The following is an 18,969-nucleotide window of genomic DNA, read 5'->3' on the forward strand; positions in this document are numbered from 1 at the left end:
CCTCCTTTTTCCTCGGCAGAGGATGAGAGGAGGCATACTCTGTGCCCTGTACGGGTTTTACGAACTTACATGGACAGGACGGCGGCACACAGGAAGACAACTCAGTTGTTTGTGTCCTGGGCCCCCAAGACCTTGGGGAAGGCAGTATCCAAGGTGAGGATCTCACAATGGATAGTGGAAGCCATAGAACGATCTTACTCGGCCAGGGGTTTGCAGCCTCCCATAAGGGTGAAGGCGCACTCCACGAGGGGTATGGCGACGTCCTGGGCTCTCTCCAGGGGAGTGTCTATCCAGGAGGTGTGTACGGCTGCGAGCTGGGCATCCTCCTCGACGTTTGCCAATTTTTACAGATTGGATGTGACGGCTGCGCCAGTGGCGCATGCTGTCCTCAGCGTGGCTTCAAAGTAAGGTTTGGATCTATCGGGCCTCTGAGTGGAGTGGCCCTGGGTCCGAGGTTCCTTCCTTTTTCCGCCGGCTTTTTGAGCCGGGTGGTTTTTCGCTCCCGTCACCCTACAGGCAGAGGTCGGGACCCGTGAGTCTAGACTTTGTGGTGGCAAGAAGGGAGTGTATCGGGTCTTCATAGCGAGCTTCCTCGTGCAGTTTAGTTTAAATTAACTATAGGTTACGAAGGTAACCCTGGTTAATTAAATAAACAAGCGAGGAAGCTCGCCAAAACGCCCTTCTTGTAGGCAATGCCTCATGAGAAGGTTCCACATGTTTGAAGTGGAGACTAATTGGTTTATTGGCACCTTTATCACCTTTACCTGGGGGGGTGGTCAAGGTGCACCTTAGTCTCAGACCCAGCCAATGGATTGCCTGTGAGTGTATTAGAATGCTTCTGTGATCACGTCAGAAGACGCAATCTTCATAGCGAGCTTCCTCGCTTGTTTATTTAATTAACCAGGGTTACCTTCGTAACCTATAGTTAGGTTTTAGAAGGCGTTTTTAGAATCGGCCTCAGGTCTAAATTGGCTAGAGAACATTGCGATTTGCATCACATCAGCCAAAGCGCTAAATCGATGTGTATACTGTACATCACATGAAAATGCTAAATGACTGTAATGTAATGTAATGTAACACATGACATTATACTGTACATCACATGAACGCATGACATTATACTGTACATCACATGAACACATGACATTTGAGAAATGAGTTTAGTGAAACAGGTGAACTGTGCCGGAACTATCCAATATGCTTAACACATCCGCACGTCGTCAAGTTTTAACTTTGGGGTCACCAAACTTTGGTGCTGTTTATCAGGTTGGTTTAATTTCAGACAGAAAAGGGGTACGGTCAGGTTCAAACTTTCTGGCTTGATTCAAGCTCTAGTCTGTGGGTTTGTAATAACGCGAATTTTGCCAAGCATGGGAGGTAGTTCACCTCACCATAAGACATTAGATAACTAGTACCCATGCTCATTTAGCAAACATAACCACTTCCCTCGTCCATTTCCTGGCTGTCTGGGTTCAGGGTGCGTGCACTGCACGCACGCGCACACACGTACACATGCGCACACACGCGCACACCAATAGCTTTCTCCAATGCTGCCCAGCCAAGAAAGACAGGAACCAGACTTACTCCACACTGCCCCAGAAAAGAGCTGTTCCTCTATTTGGTTCCACAGAGCTGGAAGTCATGCCCGATTACCGCCTCCAGCTAAAGGGCTTTATGTTGCTGTAGGGAATGCCTATTCTATGCCTCTCATATCTGCTCTACCAGAAACACATTACATCTGATCTGACTCCTGGCAAGGAAATATAAGGACGTGCATTGGGGAAGGGGTGGGAAGATTGTTACATGGTGTAGGAAAGCAACATCAATCTCAAATCTCTACCACATAATGTCCTCTCTCTCTCTCTCTCTGTGAGATTAACTCAACAGAAAACAAATAAAAGCCATAACTCAATAAGACTGAACGATCCTCCAACCTGCTTAAAGGCTCCCCCGCCCCCCCTTCAACATCCTCCCCGGACAGAGCATCAGACTAATCATCTCCATTCACCATAATTATACACATCTGTTATCCCTCGATCTACAATCACAGCCCAAAACCGATCGAACGGCGGCCATTCAGGCAGACACTCGGGCTGAGGCACGACATGGAACTGCCACTTAGCTGCAGAACCGTAAGAAAGGCGAGTCGTTGAGGCCGGGGGGGGGTGCTCATTATCTTTTGTGTTAAGCCGTTACTCCTCTCCCCAAAGGTCATTAGCGTCTGCATCCGTGGGAGATAATATCTCCCTTGAATGCTAACGTTATATATTATATAGAGAACTAATACTGCCACCTCTAACTCCTTTCTCCTCCAGTCTCCCCTAGCCGTGTGTTGCTATTACTAGCTAGCAGCAGCCAACACGAGGCCCTGTAACGAGTGATGCTGTGGGGGCGCACGCCAGGTAATGAGCGGAGGCAACTCAGGGATAGATAAAGACAGATGAGGAGACACCGTTGGGCCCGCGCCCACAGGAAAAGGTCACAGGCTAATTAATGCGCCATTTCATTAGTGCCCTCTGCAGCGGAGCTTAACAGTCCAACACCTGAGCTGAGGCTAAGTAATAACGAAGAGCTCGTTAGCGATTGGAAAGGACTGTTTAAACAAAGGAGAAATCAAGTCGATGCTATGACCTGTGTGTACAATAGTTGTGGAGGATGTGTTGGGGGGGGGGGGGAAGAGGAAGAGTGTGTCACGTGATCTGGGTACTCATGTGACTCCCAGGAGCCATCGATTTGTGGCGATTCCTCAAATTGATGGCTCCTGGGAGTTGTATCTCTTGACCATACAGTATATTGGGGCTTATTCAAGTCAGCTTTCAGGCTGGCTTTCCCCGTAAGGTTGGATTGCTTTTAGAGTTGTTTTCAGCATCAAACTTCACTCTCAGCTGGAATGGGAACATACTGTACCTGGCTCCTGCCGCGGCGCCGGTAGTTCCTTCGCACAATGTTCTTGTAGTTTTCATTCTTTTTAGTCAGGTAGTAGAAGAGCACACACTCTGCCACCGTCTGAAAACATGAATACAGCAGTGTCAGCCCACCTGAACACTTGCTTTCTGATGAAGTGATGGACTATCGACAAACTGCAGAAGGAGCAACAATGTGCCAAAGGCTTCATTCAACTGTACCTTTCTCTCCAGGAAAGATGCAATCAGGCCAAAGTTCTTTGGCTGCTGGATGAACCTAAGTGCAGAGGGGGTTACATGTAGAACATCAACAGAATGTAAATCATTTGCATCAGGCCGTGCATCATGTCCTGATCCCAGGACATGCACGTCTTAGTGCTTTAACTTACTTCTCTCTGAACATGTCTTTTTCCTGATCGCTCCACATGTTCATGACCTGCCGGTCCTTGTACACCTTCATGGGGTCGTCCATCAGGCCGTTCATATTGATGAACTTGATGCGCTGCTGCTCAGCATCAAACAGCATGGGAGGGATGACTGCCAGCTGTCGCATCTGCTTCTCTGTGTTCTGACATGGGGGAGGTGCAATCGCGCGCGCGCACACACACACACACACACACACACACACACACACACACACACACACACACACACACACACACACACACACACACACACACACACACACACACACACACACACACACACACACACACACACACACACACACACACACACACACACACACACACACACACACACGGATGAAAAACAAGCACAAACACACACACAGACCAATGTCTGGGAATGAGTAGGTTTGTACAGACTAGTGACAGCTCTCTGACCATGGGGTGCTAAACAAACACAAGCTATATACGGTTAGACAACCACGGCGGTGGAAAGTGTGCAAGAGGTCAGAAGACGAGAGGAAGTTTGGGGCTTCCTGTTGGCTCAGTGGGAACAAGGTGACTGCCTTGTATTTGTGTCAACACAGGCCTGTGTTTCCCCTACAACAGGGGTTCTCAACGTTTTTGGCCGGGGACCCCCGGAAATGCTTTGGCAATGTCTCGGGACCCCCGCCCCGCCCCCTCCCGACCCCCAATATAAATTGACTGCTACAATAACCTTAAACCATTTTGGGCGGGAACCCCTTTTGGTGTTTTAAGCATTGTTATAATTTAGCTATTGAAAAATAGCAGATCTACAAGCTCATAGCGCGCCACCGAGTGGCGCGCTACGAGCTTGTAGGTCTGTTATTTTTGAAAAATCGTGAAAATAAAAATTTAAAAAAAATCTTTTTTTAAAAAAAATAATTTGGGGACCCCCTAAAATATTTTGGCGACCCCCCCGAGGGGTCGCGACCCACGGGTTGAGAACCCCTGCCCTACAACAGAGTCGTAGCAGCGCTGGTGGACAAATTATCATTTCTGTTCTGCCGCTGGCAGATAGAAATGTCCCGGCGTCCCTGCTGGGACGATTGTGTCTGCCAGCACTGTGGTATCATAGCACTAGCCTACTGATGTCATAGGCTGGCCTCCAAGTACTGGACTGTGATAATAATGGGTACTGCACTAAGCACTCTGGCAATGGATATGACTGGTCGGCATTACTGGACGGGCTTGCGTTTCCAATGGGCATCGTTTCCAATGAGCATCAGCCTAGTAATAATTATAATAATGGTAACGCTGCTGACATGTGCATTTCAACTACCCAGCCATCTCATATCTCTCCCAGCTTTATCCTGGCGCTCTACTCCATGCTATCTAATAAAAGACGTCTTAATAATACTCTCAAAGTGGTAGAAAGTTTTAGGTCTTGGAATGTGACGAGAGAGAGAGAAAGCTAGAGAGGGAGACAAAGAGAAAGCTACAGAGCATCTAGAGAAGTGAAAAAACAACGCAAATCTGTGCCCGTGCAGCTGGGCTGGGGCTCTGGGTTAATTACTAATGTGCAATTAGCATGCGTGTGTGTAACTGTGTATGTGTGTGACTGTGTGTATGAGATGAAACCGTCTCGTTTCCGAGCACAGACTCGGACTACTTGTCTTCTACACCAGTGGTTCCCAACCTTTTCAGGCTTTTTCATCCTTGCATTACCTAATCCAGGGGTTCTCAACCCGTGGGTCGCGACCCCTCGGGGGGTCGCCAAATTATTTTGGGGGGTCCCCAAAATATTTTCAAAAAATAAAAAAAATAAATAAAAAATATTTTCACGATTTTTCAAAAATAGCAGACCTACAAGTTAAGCTTGTAGATCTGCTATTTTTCAATAGCTAAATTATAACAATGCTTAAAACATCAAAAGGGGTTCCCGCCCAAAATGGTCATCTGAGGACTGGCATATGATGTTGATGCAAGTCAGGGTTTCAACTATTGATTATTTTCTTCAGAATAAAACTACTGTATCGATAACATTTTCGATTAATGAAATAATCAAGAGATTGTTTTTTTTGTTTTCTTTTTACAAATCAATAAACCACACAAGAATGTGTGAAAATAGCAGATCTACAAGCTCTCAACGCTTTGTCATGCGATGTGTTATAATGAGCTTATTAATCTCTCCGCACCACTGCCCTAAACATGTATTGTTGTTGTTCATCATCATTTTTCGACCGCGGTCGAGATCGTGGATTTCACAATATTACGCCAGACTTCCAGGTCCTTCATTGCCATTCCCAGTTCCTGCTTACTGATGTCTGTGTCCCTAGCGATGACATCAGGGAACGACAGTTTTCTACCTCTGGTCTGCTTTGAGGCAGGACTCCAGAGAAGAAGGGAAGATATAACCTCATTGTCAGCTCTGTAGCAGTGGCCGGCAAACTGTGTTCTTCTGGATCGGACTAGTGAAGAAACACGGGGAAGGTTGCCGTATATTAGATTAGTCGATGGGTGGCTCTTCCAAGACAGATTTTGCGCTCTCATTAGAAGGCGGGTGTAAGTGCCATCCAACCGTTACTCTACTTTCTTTGAAAGTGTCCATGGAGCCATAGAGTAGAATCGGCTCAACGGTCGTCCTAAATATTTTTACTTTTTACATCTTACTAAGCTGGGATGACCAGATCTTATGCATGTCATTGCAGGCTGACCAGCCCTTCCTAGTTTGAAAGTCCTTTTGGGAAGAAGATATATATGAACCCAAATACTTGTATTCATCAACCTGTTTCAGAAGAGTGTTGTTAAGTGTTTTTATAATGTGGTTATTGTTGGATTTGCATATATTTACGTATTCAGTTTTCGTCTTGTTGAGATAAAGACCAACACAGTTGGAGGCCTGCTCAAGAGACTGAAGGAGAGCCTGAGCGTATTCCAATGATTGACTGATAAGCGCGATGTCATCAGCGAAGTCAGTGTCGGTAAGATATTTAGCAGGATGACGAGAGCTTCTCCTAGGGTTTAGTTGGTAGAACCTTATCATTGATAGTATCAACTGACATACGAAGAACATAATCAACAACAATAATAAATAGAAACGGGGCAAGTGTGTCGCCTTGGAGAATGCCAGCAAGGATGGGGAATGATGGTGTTTCTCTGTCAGGAGTAGGGATGATCGCTGAGGTATTTGTATATAGAACTTTTATGGCATTGATCATTTTGTCAGGGATACCATATAATTTAAGAATTTCAAACATTTTGGCTCTGTCCACTGAATCAAAAGCCTTTGAGAAATCAACAAAGACTAGTGCGAGATCGATGTTGCAGAGCTGTGATTCCTCAATAACCCTAATGTAAGCATAGGATTTGACTCAAAGTGGATCTACCACGTCTAAATCCGCTTTGATTGTTTCGGAGTAGAGGCTCAACGAAGGGGATAGTAGGAAGCACCCAAGAGGAAGTGGACTAAGAAAGGGGAGGCGCCTAAACAAATTCCTGTTTGTAGGAACAAATTGTAGTAGTCCGGCAGCCGAGAGGCTTCTTTTGTTTAAAGTGGAAAATTTGGTATATAGTCTTTTTTAATTGGCCTAAAATATTGTCTATATACATACATTCATGAATCCACTTGCTGACCGGCTGTCACTTGTGACCCTACCATTAACATCCTATGGCAAGCAAAAATGTCAAACTTTCCTTTTGCTTTAAGTAGCATGTGACATGTCAAACTAGGGGGTAAGCATTAGTTTTGCACAAAATACATTCCTTGGGCTAAAAGCAGCCATAGCCACTTGCCCAAATGTGCTGACCTCATCACATTTGTTATGACGTCTATGGCTGTTTTAGTTTGACCTTTTTGCCTGCCATAGGATGTTAATGGGAGGGTCACAAGAAACCCCTATAAAAACAATTGCCCAATAGTGACAGCCGGTGAGCAAGTGGATTCATGAATGTATGTATATACAGTAGACAATATTTTAGGCCAATAAAAAAGACTATACCAAATGTCCCACCCGTCCACGTCGGCTGCCGGACTATAGGAGGAAATGACTGATACAGAGGAGTGGAGTAGTAGTAGGAGGGGTGATACAGAGGGCTGATACAGAGGGCTGATACAGAGGAGTGGAGTAGTAGTAGGAGGGGTGGGAAGCAGAGGAGTGGAGTAGTAGTAGGAGGGGTGGGAAGCTCACCTCTGACTCCGATATGCCGTCGATGATCTCGGACACCTCATGTTCACTGCGGGCTGCAGATGAAGCCAGCCCACTTCCACGTTGCCCCACACGGCTAAAGGGTAGACACAGGGTGTTACTAGTAAATACACACACATGTGGTTTATTCACCTTTATCGTCTTTGGACACATGCACAAAAATAGGCGTGATTTCTTTCTACGTACGCTTTAAGACATAGACCCGCCCTTGGTGACGGCCCGCGCGGCCCGCCTGCCTCCGATTGGACAGCTATGCCGCTGCTGTCAGAAGAAGAGTAGAGGAAGTAGGGAGAAGCTTAGCGATAATAATATTAAAACGTTAGCGATTTAGCGATAATAATATTAAAACGCCAACATTTATCTGTCGCCGTCCCCGATAAAAGGTAAGCCTTGTAACTGTAATTGTCTCGTGAACACTTCTTTTTGTTGTAGTTTGCACAGAACGAAAAGCGATTTAGCGATAATAATATTAAAACGCCAACATTTATCTGTCGCCGCATGACATAATCATAATCATGACATGGTTCATGACGGTGAACTATGGCTTACGTTTACGTCCCATGTGTAGGCAAAAGTGTGTTTATGTAAGTGTGCTCATGATATGATTTTCTGTAGTGTGTGTGTTGCTGCAGAAGCTTTGATTGCACTGCTTTTCTTGAGATGCAGACGAGGGGCGTCACCAAGGGCGGGTCTATGTCTTAAAGCGTACGTAGAAAGAAATCACGGCAAAAAGAGTCCTATTGCTCTAAACAAGCACTGAACCGGTGGTATGCTGTGACCACTTTAGATGTGCTCAGAGGTTGCATGTGTGAGTTAGAATACATGTGGAGACCATACAACATTACATTTAATGAATACACATTATCAGTAACAGTTACTAAGTCTGCCATGTTTGTTTTACAGGGTGCTTGCCCTTTTCCCATATAAAAAAATCCAAACCTTTTCCAGACATACCGAACTGATAATTTTCTTTTCTTTTCTTTTCTTCAAGAACACTACAAGTGTGTTTTTGTTGGGATTTTGACCTTTTGATCCTCAAAGCACTGGCAGTGAAACTTGCATCTTTTTTTCCCATGCTGGCGATGTCAATGTCTTTGGCACATTTCTTTGCACAACAATTTAATTACTTGGGGTCAGGAGCAATCCAGGTTTTATATTTGTAGTGTTTGAGAAATAAGCTCCAAAACAAACAAGAACTCATTTCTGCCTACCCAGGAACAATTTAACCTTTGCATAACTTTACAAAATCCAATAATTATACATCTGGCATCCAGGCATTTATCAAATGAATAACAGCATGCATGCACATCATAACCTGGATAATTTTCAGGTTCTGATGAGAAACACACACAAGTTTAGTTTTTTTCTTTTCATTTCGTTTTAAAAATGTTTGTGCATAATTTGTGTTCATTTGGTTTTGATTCCAGGTTATTAATACATCTCTTTCAGGGTTACTGTCATTCTGTAAGAGTAGCTGTAACTTCTCCAAAATGGTGGACATGTCCGAACAGCGTGATTTCTTTCTACGTACGCTTTAAGACATAGACCCGTCCTTGGTGACGGCCCGCGCGGCCCGCCTGCCTCCGATTGGCTAGCTATGCTGCTGCTGTCAGAAGAAGAGTAGAGGAAGTAGGGAGAGAAGTAGGGAGAAGCTTAGCGATAATAATATTAAAACGTTAGCGATTTAGCGATAATAATATTAAAACGCCAACATTTATCTGTCGCCGTCCCCGATAAAAGGTAAGCCTTGTAACTGTAATTGTCTCGTGAACACTTCTTTTTGTTGGACGTTTACGTCCTGTGTGCATGTGTAGGCAAAAGTGTGTGTTTATGTAAGTGTGCTCATGATATGATTTTCTGTAGTGTGTGTGATTGCACTGCTTTTCTTGAGATGCAGACGAGGGGCGTCTATCTCTTAAAGCGTACGTAGAAAGAAATCACGCGTCCGAACAGTAGGAAAGGAGCAGGACCATATAAAAAAAATTAAATCCATGTTTCTCCATTCTCACCTCTGCATGCGCTCCTGCATCTCTCTCTGCTTGCGGATCTCCGGGAACTGTTTCTCGTAGTACTCGCGCACCTTGCTCTCCTTGGCGCGCCGCCTCGGGTTGTTCTCGATGCGTTCCACCTTTTTCTCCCAGGCCTCCATCAGCTGATCGTAGCGCTGACAGAACTTCTGTTCCTGAGGGAATATGGGACAAGGGGGAGGCGGTTAACCCATTCAGGCCTGACGTCGAAATTAAAAAAAAAAAAAAGTTTTCTAAATCATGACAATTTTCGGAAAGATTTGAGGCACATTTAAACGATTTTTCAAAAATAGCAGACCTACAAGCTTGTAGATCTGCTATTTTTCAATAGCTAAATTATAACAATGTTTAAAACACCAAAAGGGGTTAATGGTTAATGTGGTTAAACGCTAACGTGACATGGATGCGTTCCAGGTCTCAATGGATTAATGCACCACAGAACCGCTTTCAAACATCCAACAACATACCGCTGCGTTGCTTCATAGGCATTTTTTATATAAAAGGGGGCCATGAATTTCAAACAACAGACTCAAAAGAATCCATCACCAGGCTGGTGACATGCAGTTACCACTATAAAACAAAGATAGTTGTAAAGCATTTACCCAGGTAGTTATCAAAGACACACAGATCTTAGATCGTCGACTGCTTTATTTCCTGGGAGATTATAGATTGTAGAATACCAATATTGAGGGAGACATTTTCTAGCACGTTGCTTCTGTCCAGACAGAGAGTGCCGCATGCTACAGTACATTGGCATTTTGATGGAAGTCTGGCCTTGAGTGCTGACTCTGGCAGGCAAGCATGCTTTCCCCCCCCCCCCCTGCTCCTGCACACACAGGCAGGCTGTAAAGCAGACCATTAACCCCGGAGGAGACATGACCCTCTCTTAAAACACAAGGTGATGTCTCCTCTTTGCTCTGCCCGCCAGCAGCTATACAGCCCCGCCCACAGAGCCGGAGAGGAGACTGGACACCCTGGCAGTGGTGGGAAAAAAGCACTCCAATTGTTTTACTTAAGTAAAAAGTATCAATACTGCAATTTAGAACTACTCAGTTACAAGTAAAAGTCAGGAATTCAAAATGCACTTGAGTAAAAGTACAAAAGTATTGGCAATCGAAATGTACTTAAAGTTCCAAAAGTAAAAGTACTCATTGTGCAGAATGTCCAATTTCAAGTTATCAAATGTATACAAATCTTTTGGAAATAGCCGATCTACAAGCTCACATTGTGAGCTTGTAGATCGGCTATTTTCAAATGGACAAAATGTATATAGGGCGTAAGTGGTTAATGTATGTTTTAATCTACAAAGTAACTAGTAAGTAAAGTTTTCTAATAAATGTAGTGAAGTAAAAGTACAATATTTGGATCCGAGATGTAGTGGAGTAGAAGTAAAAGTATTGGAAATTAGAAATACTCAAGTAAAGTACAAATACCTCAAAATTGTACTCAAGTACAGTACTTAGGCTAAGTAAATCTACTTAGTTACTTTCCACCGCTGGAGACTGGACACCGGGCTAAGGGGCATGCATGACCGCACTGGCTTTCCGTCTGACCTTCATAGATCAACCCATCATCACTGATGGAGATGTTTGCAACTGCAAAATGCTTCTTGGATGCATGGCTTCTCTGACGTTGGATGTCAGATCAGGGTGGGTGAGGGAAAGGCTTGTTCACTCCCCCCAGTTGGATGTCAGATCAGGGTGGGTGAGGGAAAGGCCTGTTCACTCTGACGTTGGATGTCAGATCAGGGTGGGTGAGGGAAAGGCCTGTTCACTCTGACGTTGGATGTCAGATCAGGGTGGGTGAGGGAAAGGCCTGTTCACTCTGACGTTGGATGTCAGATCAGGGTGGGTGAGGGAAAGGCTTGTTCACTCTGACGTTGGATGTCAGATCAGGGTGGGTGAGGGAAAGGCCTGTTCACTCTGACGTTGGATGTCAGATCAGGGTGGGTGAGGGAAAGGCCTGTTCACTCCCCCCATTTCTCTGACGTTGGATGTCAGATCAGGGTGGGTGAGGGAAAGGCCTGTTCACTCCCCCCATTTCCCCAGCCCAGCCCAGAGAAGACGTTGGATGTCAGATCAGGGTGGGTGAGGGAAAGGCCTGTTCACTCCCCCCATTTCCCCAGCCCAGCCCAGAGAAGACATTGGATGTCAGATCAGGGTGGGTGAGGGAAAGGCCTGTTCACTCCCCCCAGTTGGATGTCAGATCAGGGTGGGTGAGGGAAAGGCCTGTTCACTCCCCCCATTTCCCCAGCCCAGCCCAGAGAAGCTAAATCCATGCTGAAACTAGGGGCTTGATTTAAAGGCATGATTTTCTGTCAAGCAGTGGGTGGAAAGTATTGTAACCAAGTACATTCACTCAAGTACAGTACTATTCTGAGGTACTTTATATAAATTTCAATAATCTCAGAGGCAACTATTTTACTCCACAACAATTATGTGACAGCTTTAGTTACTACAGTTGGAGGCCATCGATATTGTCCTTTTCTTTTTGCTGAGGTTTGCGTGATCTGCGCAAAAGGACAGTTAACCCATTTTGGGCGGGAACCCCTTTTGGTGTTTTAAACATGTTGTAATTTAGCTATTGAAAAATAGCAGATCTACAAGCTCATAGCGCGCCACTCTACGAGCTTGTAGGTCTGCTATTTTTGAAAAATCGTGAAAATATTTATTTCAGAAAACTGGAGGATTTAGAAGGATTTTTTTTAAATTTTGAGGTCAGGCCTAAATGGGTCAAATGATAAGGGACAATATCGGTGGCACCCAACTGTAAATTTTTTGTATCCTTTCCTACGCACCTGCTCGGAAAGGAACTGGGTGTGCGGAAGTCTTCTTTTCACTTGTATTACATTAGTATACATTAACCACTTAAACCCTACTTTATACTTTTAGCTATTCAAAAACATAGCTCGCTTACACGTTGTGATTTACGAAAACGTTAGACCATTTATGAAAACCAATGCATTCCAATACTTCTACCCTAGTAAAAACCGAGTATTTCTATTGTATTGTATTAGTATTGTGGTATTGCTACTTTTACTTAAACAGAAACTGAGTACTTTTTTAAACCATTGCTGTCAAGGCGTTGATTCTGAGGATGTCTGTCAGGCTCTGGCTTCAGAGCTCACCCCATTTATCCCTGAGCTATTTATAGCCTTGCTCTCTGGCTCTGGCTTGTTCAATCACTGGGAAGAATTCACGCACTCACTCACTCACTCACACACACACTCACACACTCACACACACACACACACACACACACACTTAACGGTGATTTATACTTAGTTGCGTGGCAGTGTCATGCACAGAAAATAGCTGATCTACAAGCTCACAACACTTAGAGATTGACGTTGTGAGCTTGTAGATTCTATATTTTCCATGCACGACACAGCGTGCGTAGTAGTACGTAGTGCATATCAGCCCCTGTATCCCTCACTGTCCCTCTCAAACTTACATAGACATGCAAGTGAACTCTCCCTCTGAACAAACAGAAATGCACACACTAAAATACACACTCGGAAAACAAAAGAACAAATAACGCTCATTATATTGTCTGGTCCGACAGCAGATTAAATGTGACTGGAATGGATTGTCTCGGGACAGTATGACATAAATTCCCAAAACCAATTACTATGTTTCAGTAGTACGCTGTAAGACCACAGAGCTCTCCAGCAACAGAGAGATCACTTCCCGTTTGGTCCACCTGAAATGGACACTCGATTCAAGGAGCTGCTGGCCCAATTTCAACCTAGTCAAGAGTGCCGAGTCCTGTACTCACCCACTGCTTACGAGCATGATTCCTCCTCTTGAAGTAGAGAATTAGCTTTTTCCTCATCGCCTGGTTTCTGGGAGGGGTGAAGAATATACAAAAACATATCATGGACCATGTAAGGAAACTTGAGGAGAAATGCAATACACAGAGGAAAGCACGTTCTACCAATATGTTTTGTAATATATCACAAAACGTTTTTTTATTTCATGTTATTTTTTATTGATACATTTATTTTATGTTCGCTGCTGGGGGAAATAAACAAGAATCCTATTGGATACAAAGTGAGTGCCGGTATTCTTTTATATGGACCGTCTCTACCTGAACCGTGCACCCGATACATTATTACCGTGAACTAATCAACTGATTCTTCTCCTCTCTTCATGTTATTTTGTATAAACAGCACCCAGCCTATTAGGTCTGGGATGTTCTCAAGGTAACTACACAACCCAAACCTTTAAAGTATTATTGCACTGTAACTGCTGGTTATTAATACTATTAATTAATACTGTAGATATTTAGTATGCCAATTCCCAGAGTCTCCATGGGTGTTTATGCATATGAATTTTGTTTGTTTTGTTATATCCATCTATCATTCAAAAGATTTTTTCCAAGTACGAACTCATCCGTACCGTTCGCAGCCTATCTCCCTCATTTCCATTCTCATAAACTAAAACTTAAGGCCCTTGCACACAGGACACATTTAAAACTTAAGGCCCTTGCACACAGGACACACATTTAAAACTTAAGGCCCTTGCACATAGGACACACATTTAAAACTTAAGGCCCTTGCACACAGGACACACATTTAAAACGTAAGGCCCTTGCACATAGGACACACATTTAAAACTTAAGGCCCTTGCACACAGGACACACATTTAAAACTTAAGGCCCTTGCACATAGGACACACATTTCATAAACTAAAACTTAAGGCCCTTGCACATAGGACACACATTTCTGTATGGCCTCTTCTGTCCGCCTGATGTCTGTCCACATATCCCACTGGCACTGCTAGGTTGATAAACTCAGAAGTGCTTCTGCGTGGAGGTTTACGAACTTGTAAACCTCATCTAGGGTCAGTTACGGCCAAGCAGAGTGCTTCAAATAAAAGGTCAGGTCAGAAATATGCTATAGGCAGCCACTTAGATTTGCCTCTTCCTATGCTGCAAGGCTGAGTTTTATTTCCAACACTTAATCTATCAGTTGTAAGGTCATGTTCCCCATTAATTCATGTAATGCTTTTGTCTCTGCCAGGCCTGATGGCCGAAGGAGAGAGACTATGCTTTCACTCCTGTCCATCTGCGCGTGTTTGTTTGTGTGTGTGTGTGTGTGTGTGTGTGTGTGTGTGTGTGTGTGTGTGTGTGTGTGTGTGTGTGTGTGTGTGTGTGTGTGTGTGTGTGTGTGTGTGTGTGTGTGTGTGTGTGTGTGTGTGTGTGTGTGTGTGTGCGCGCGTGCGTGTCCGATAATGTGTACTGATTTGCGTGAGGTTTGGACAAAATCTGTAGGACTAATATAAAAAAAACGTTTTCTCCTGGTGGTGCTATAACAGGCCGATGTGAAAAATGTGGGGCAGATGTTCTTCATTGGCCTCCCTGGAGTGAGAATGCAACGTTTCACAACAAATGGTCTAACGGAGGCGGAGATGACTGACTGATAGAGAGAGAGAGAGAGAGAGAGAGAGAGAGAGAGAGAGAGAGAGAGAGAGAGAGAGAGAGACGCAGAGAGAGAGAGAGAGAGACGCAGAGAGAGAGATAGAGAGAGAGAGAGAGAGAGAGAGAGAGAGAGAGAGAGAGACGCAGAGAGAGAGATAGAGAGAGAGAGAGAGAGAGAGAGAGAGAGAGAGACGCAGAGAGAGAGATAGAGAGATAGAGATAGAGATAGAGAGAGAGAGAGAGAGAGAGACAGAGACAGAGACAGAGACAGAGACAGAGACAGAGACAGAGAGAGAGAGAGAGAGAGAGAGAGACAGACAGACAGACAGACAGACAGACAGACAGACAGACAGACAGACAGACAGACAGACAGACAGACAGACAGACAGACAGAACATAGTTTCACACTGACAACGATTTAGATGTCAATGAAGCAGGACCTGACAGATTAGGCCCTTCTAAAGACAGAGATGGCATTGTCTTCTGGACACCAGATGGTTGGAGGGGGAGATTAGTAGTCCTGGACCCTTGCAAAAGGTTTCATTTGTCTAGCGGTAAGCTCATACTATTTTAGAGGAATTGGAGTATGCTGTAATTTAGGGTAAATAGCACCAAAACGTGGGGCGTGTGGGACATTGAGGGATTAAAATTTAATCACACTCAAAGGCTTGTGGTGAAGGCTTCTCAAGTAACGCAGCCAAGCTAATGGAAGAACATTTCAATAAAAGGCCTAGTGTTAAGAATAAAACTGAAAATAATAATAAGTGCGTGGTCAGAGCTCTCTCTGAGTGTGTGCGTGCGTGTGTGTGTGCGTGTGTAAATGAGAGACAAAAGAAGCTCTAGTCATGGTAAATGGTCTGGGCAGTGCGGGCAGGTGGGGAGCGAAGGGTACTCGTTTATCCCACTGGGGACAGGTTCCAAGGTCATCAAACCAGTTACATACACAAAGAAGTCAATTGTCCTGCATCAAAGCAGCACAGTGGTATTTAATAACACAGTGTTGTGAACACGCACGCACGCACATAAACACGCGCATGTGCACACGAGCACACGCGCACGCACGCACACACGCGCACGCACGCACACACGCGCATACACAAAGACAGCCTTTTCACCTGATTGCTTTGAGGCAATAATACTGATCTAACAGCGCTGGGATCAAAAGGAGTGGAGATAGATGTCTTATGGTATGCTACCCTGCCTAACAACAGTTCCATGAAGTGCCAGAACTTGCAGTAACTCTACTGTACTGCAGCTATCTGATCTGCAAAGGTTTGTCACGGCCTGATTATCAGCGCACATAAAGCCTAATAGTCTATACATAACGGTTGGTGTAAGGCAGGATAAGGGTATGTTCACACTATAGCCACCTTTAAATGAAAATCACACCCGTGTGAAGTGAGTGGTGCAACTTTGTGTGGGGGTCCCCGGGGGGTCCCCGGAACATCCAGACCCCCAGGAACGTGCCCAGGGGGCCGGTCCGGTTCCGGCGAGCCGCCCCGCGTCCGAATGGTTGAGAAATTACAGAGTTACCGTGTGGGGGTCCCCAGGGGGTCCCTACTGTACTGTCACACCCGAAATCATCATATATAAAGTTTGTGTGTGTGTGTGTGTGTGTGTGTGTGTATGTGTGTGTATGTGTGTGTATGTGTGTGTGTGTGTGTGTGTGTGTGTGTGTGTGTGTGTGTGTGTGTGTGTGTGTGTGTGTGTGTGTTAGGCTGCGCAACAGTGGCACTTGGTGGTGAAAACCAACCAAACTAGCTATTAAAGCTATTTTCGTGCTCGGACACAGGGACCCAGGGACCATGGCAGGGACACACATACTGTAGCCGTCTGGGTTGCAACACTCAAAAAGAAGGTGCTGCCTAGAGCACTTTTTCTGCTGAAAAAGGGGGGAAGCAGGGATTGCACGACATGCATTTTGTTCACATAACAGTCATTAATCAGCTTGAATTAGCGGCTGTGCATTTATCTGTCTTTTAGCCTTGTATTTTGTCTAATATCATATATATTGCCATAGCCACAGGGTATGTGGTCTTGTATAAGCCTCAGGGAGCTGAACGCCCCTGTCTTACATATAATAGTTCCGGGTCACCCTTAGGCAAGGTGTAGCACCCGTATGCCTCGCCCGGCAGGGTTACGAGACTACTGCCTTGTAGTGAGGCCCTGGAAGGTCAAAGGCTAAGGGACCAATTTAGCAAACAACAAGATCATGAAGAACCTCGAGGGCACTCGAATGATGATGATGATGCCATGGTCATATTGATTAATAACGATCCCAGGCAGAGAGGAGGAGGGACTCTGCTCGTAGTGCTTCTATGGATGACAGCAGGCTTGCATAAAGAAAAAATCACACCCGTGTGAACTGAGTGGTGCAACTCCCCCCCCAGTGCAACTCCCCCCCCCCCCCTATATCTCTCTCTCTCTCTCTCATTAGCAGGCAACAGTGCAGCACTATCCCTCTCTCTCTCTGTTTCTGGCACAACAGCGCCCCTACTGGTACTCATGAGTCACACATGAGTCACAAACAGTCACAAACATAGGTTAACGTCACAGACATTGCTGTTCCTTGGAGTGGTTGCACCACTCAAAAATCACACTTGTGTGAGGTGAGGGGCACTCTTATCATCATACATCAGCCAATCAAATGATCACATTCCGTAGTACATCAGCTCCAACAAGCCCTGCTTTTGTCTACAGTCGTGATTAGACAGCTGATCAAAAGCGGTCCAAGTCAAAAGTGAATTTTATAGTCTCTCGATGATTAAAGAACTAATTAACTTCAATCAATCAATTAAAGACATTTTAAATGTAAAAACAGGTTCATTCAGGTGCGTCTGTCTGTCTTGACTCTGAATTGTATGTAAATTAAAATTTGGTGGATTCAAATAAAGTATCTGTGAAAGCACGTGGGGATTGTGTGCGTTTACGCACGTGCGTGTGCGTGTGTGTGTGCGTGTGTGTGTGTGTGTGTGTGTGTGTGTGTGTGTGTGTGTAAGACTCACATTTTGATGTTCTCATGGTACTGCTTGGTGTCCGAAGGCTGGTTGTAAAGAGGCTGGGATGGGAGAAGAGAAAGATGAAAGAGTTAGCCATGCCGTCAGGGGAGACAGTTCAGTTTCACAGGCGGACACACCGAGATGAGACCAGACAGGGGAGGGGGCACACTTGGCTTGCCCCACATGGGTGGACAGGGGAGGGGGCACACTTGGCTTGCCCCCCATGGGTGGACAGGGGAGGGGGCACACTTGGCTTGCCCCCCATGGGTGGACAGGGGAGGGGGCACACTTGGCTTGCCCCCCATGGGTGGACAGGGGAGGGGGCACACTTGGCTTGCCCCCCATGGGTGGACAGGGGAGGGGGCACACTTGGCTTGCCCCCCATGGGTGGACAGGGGAGGGGGCACACTTGGCTTGCCCCCCATGGGTGGACAGGGGAGGGGGCACACTTGGCTTGCCCCCCATGGGTGGACAGGGGAGGGGGCACACTTGGCTTGCCCCACATGGGTGGACAGGGGAGGGGGCACACTTGGCTTGCCCCCCATGGGTGGACAGGGGAGGGGGCACACTTGGCTTGCCCCACATGGGTGAGACCAGACAGGGGAGGGGGAACACTTGGCTTGCCCCCCATGGGTGGACAGGGGAGGGGGCACACTTGGCTTGCCCCCCATGGGTGGACAGGGGAGGGGGCACACTTGGCTTGCCCCCCATGGGTGGACAGGGGAGGGGGCACACTTGGCTTGCCCCCCATGGGTGGACAGGGGAGGGGGCACACTTGGCTTGCCCCCCATGGGTGCCACAACACCAACACACATGCCATACTATAACACAGTGGCTCGTCAAGCTGTGGGCCGGGCGTCCCCACATGAGTTTGGGAGGGTTCTCAGATGAAGTGCCTTAAGGACCTTTGGGTTCTCAGATGAAGTGCCAATTTAAGGACCTTTGAAACTTTTTCAATACCTCAACAAAAAAAAAATGAAAGAAAGAAAAAGACCATTACTGCATCAAAAGTCATCAACAAACTATACTATTAAAACCAGTTC

The 18,969-nt window shown here is 45.7% G+C and overlaps 1 protein-coding gene across 1 annotated transcript in view; it reads right to left on the minus strand.

Moving 5' to 3' along the window:
- The window catches only part of ncor2 (nuclear receptor corepressor 2), a 167,517-nt gene that overhangs the window by 73,754 nt on the left and 74,794 nt on the right, over positions 1-18,969 (minus strand). Inside the window, exons 7-14 of the mRNA XM_079516981.1 lie at positions 17,933-17,985; positions 13,284-13,350; positions 9,489-9,661; positions 7,666-7,740; positions 7,462-7,555; positions 3,293-3,471; positions 3,126-3,180; positions 2,908-3,006 (exon numbers count right to left, since the gene is read on the minus strand). Coding sequence (XP_079373107.1) covers positions 2,908-3,006; positions 3,126-3,180; positions 3,293-3,471; positions 7,462-7,555; positions 7,666-7,740; positions 9,489-9,661; positions 13,284-13,350; positions 17,933-17,985 — 795 coding nt within the window. The remainder of the gene's footprint in view (positions 1-2,907; positions 3,007-3,125; positions 3,181-3,292; positions 3,472-7,461; positions 7,556-7,665; positions 7,741-9,488; positions 9,662-13,283; positions 13,351-17,932; positions 17,986-18,969) is intronic.

Source organism: Electrona antarctica (assembly GCF_951216825.1).
Source record: "Electrona antarctica genome assembly, chromosome: 12".
NCBI classification, from domain to species: domain Eukaryota; kingdom Metazoa; phylum Chordata; class Actinopteri; order Myctophiformes; family Myctophidae; genus Electrona; species Electrona antarctica.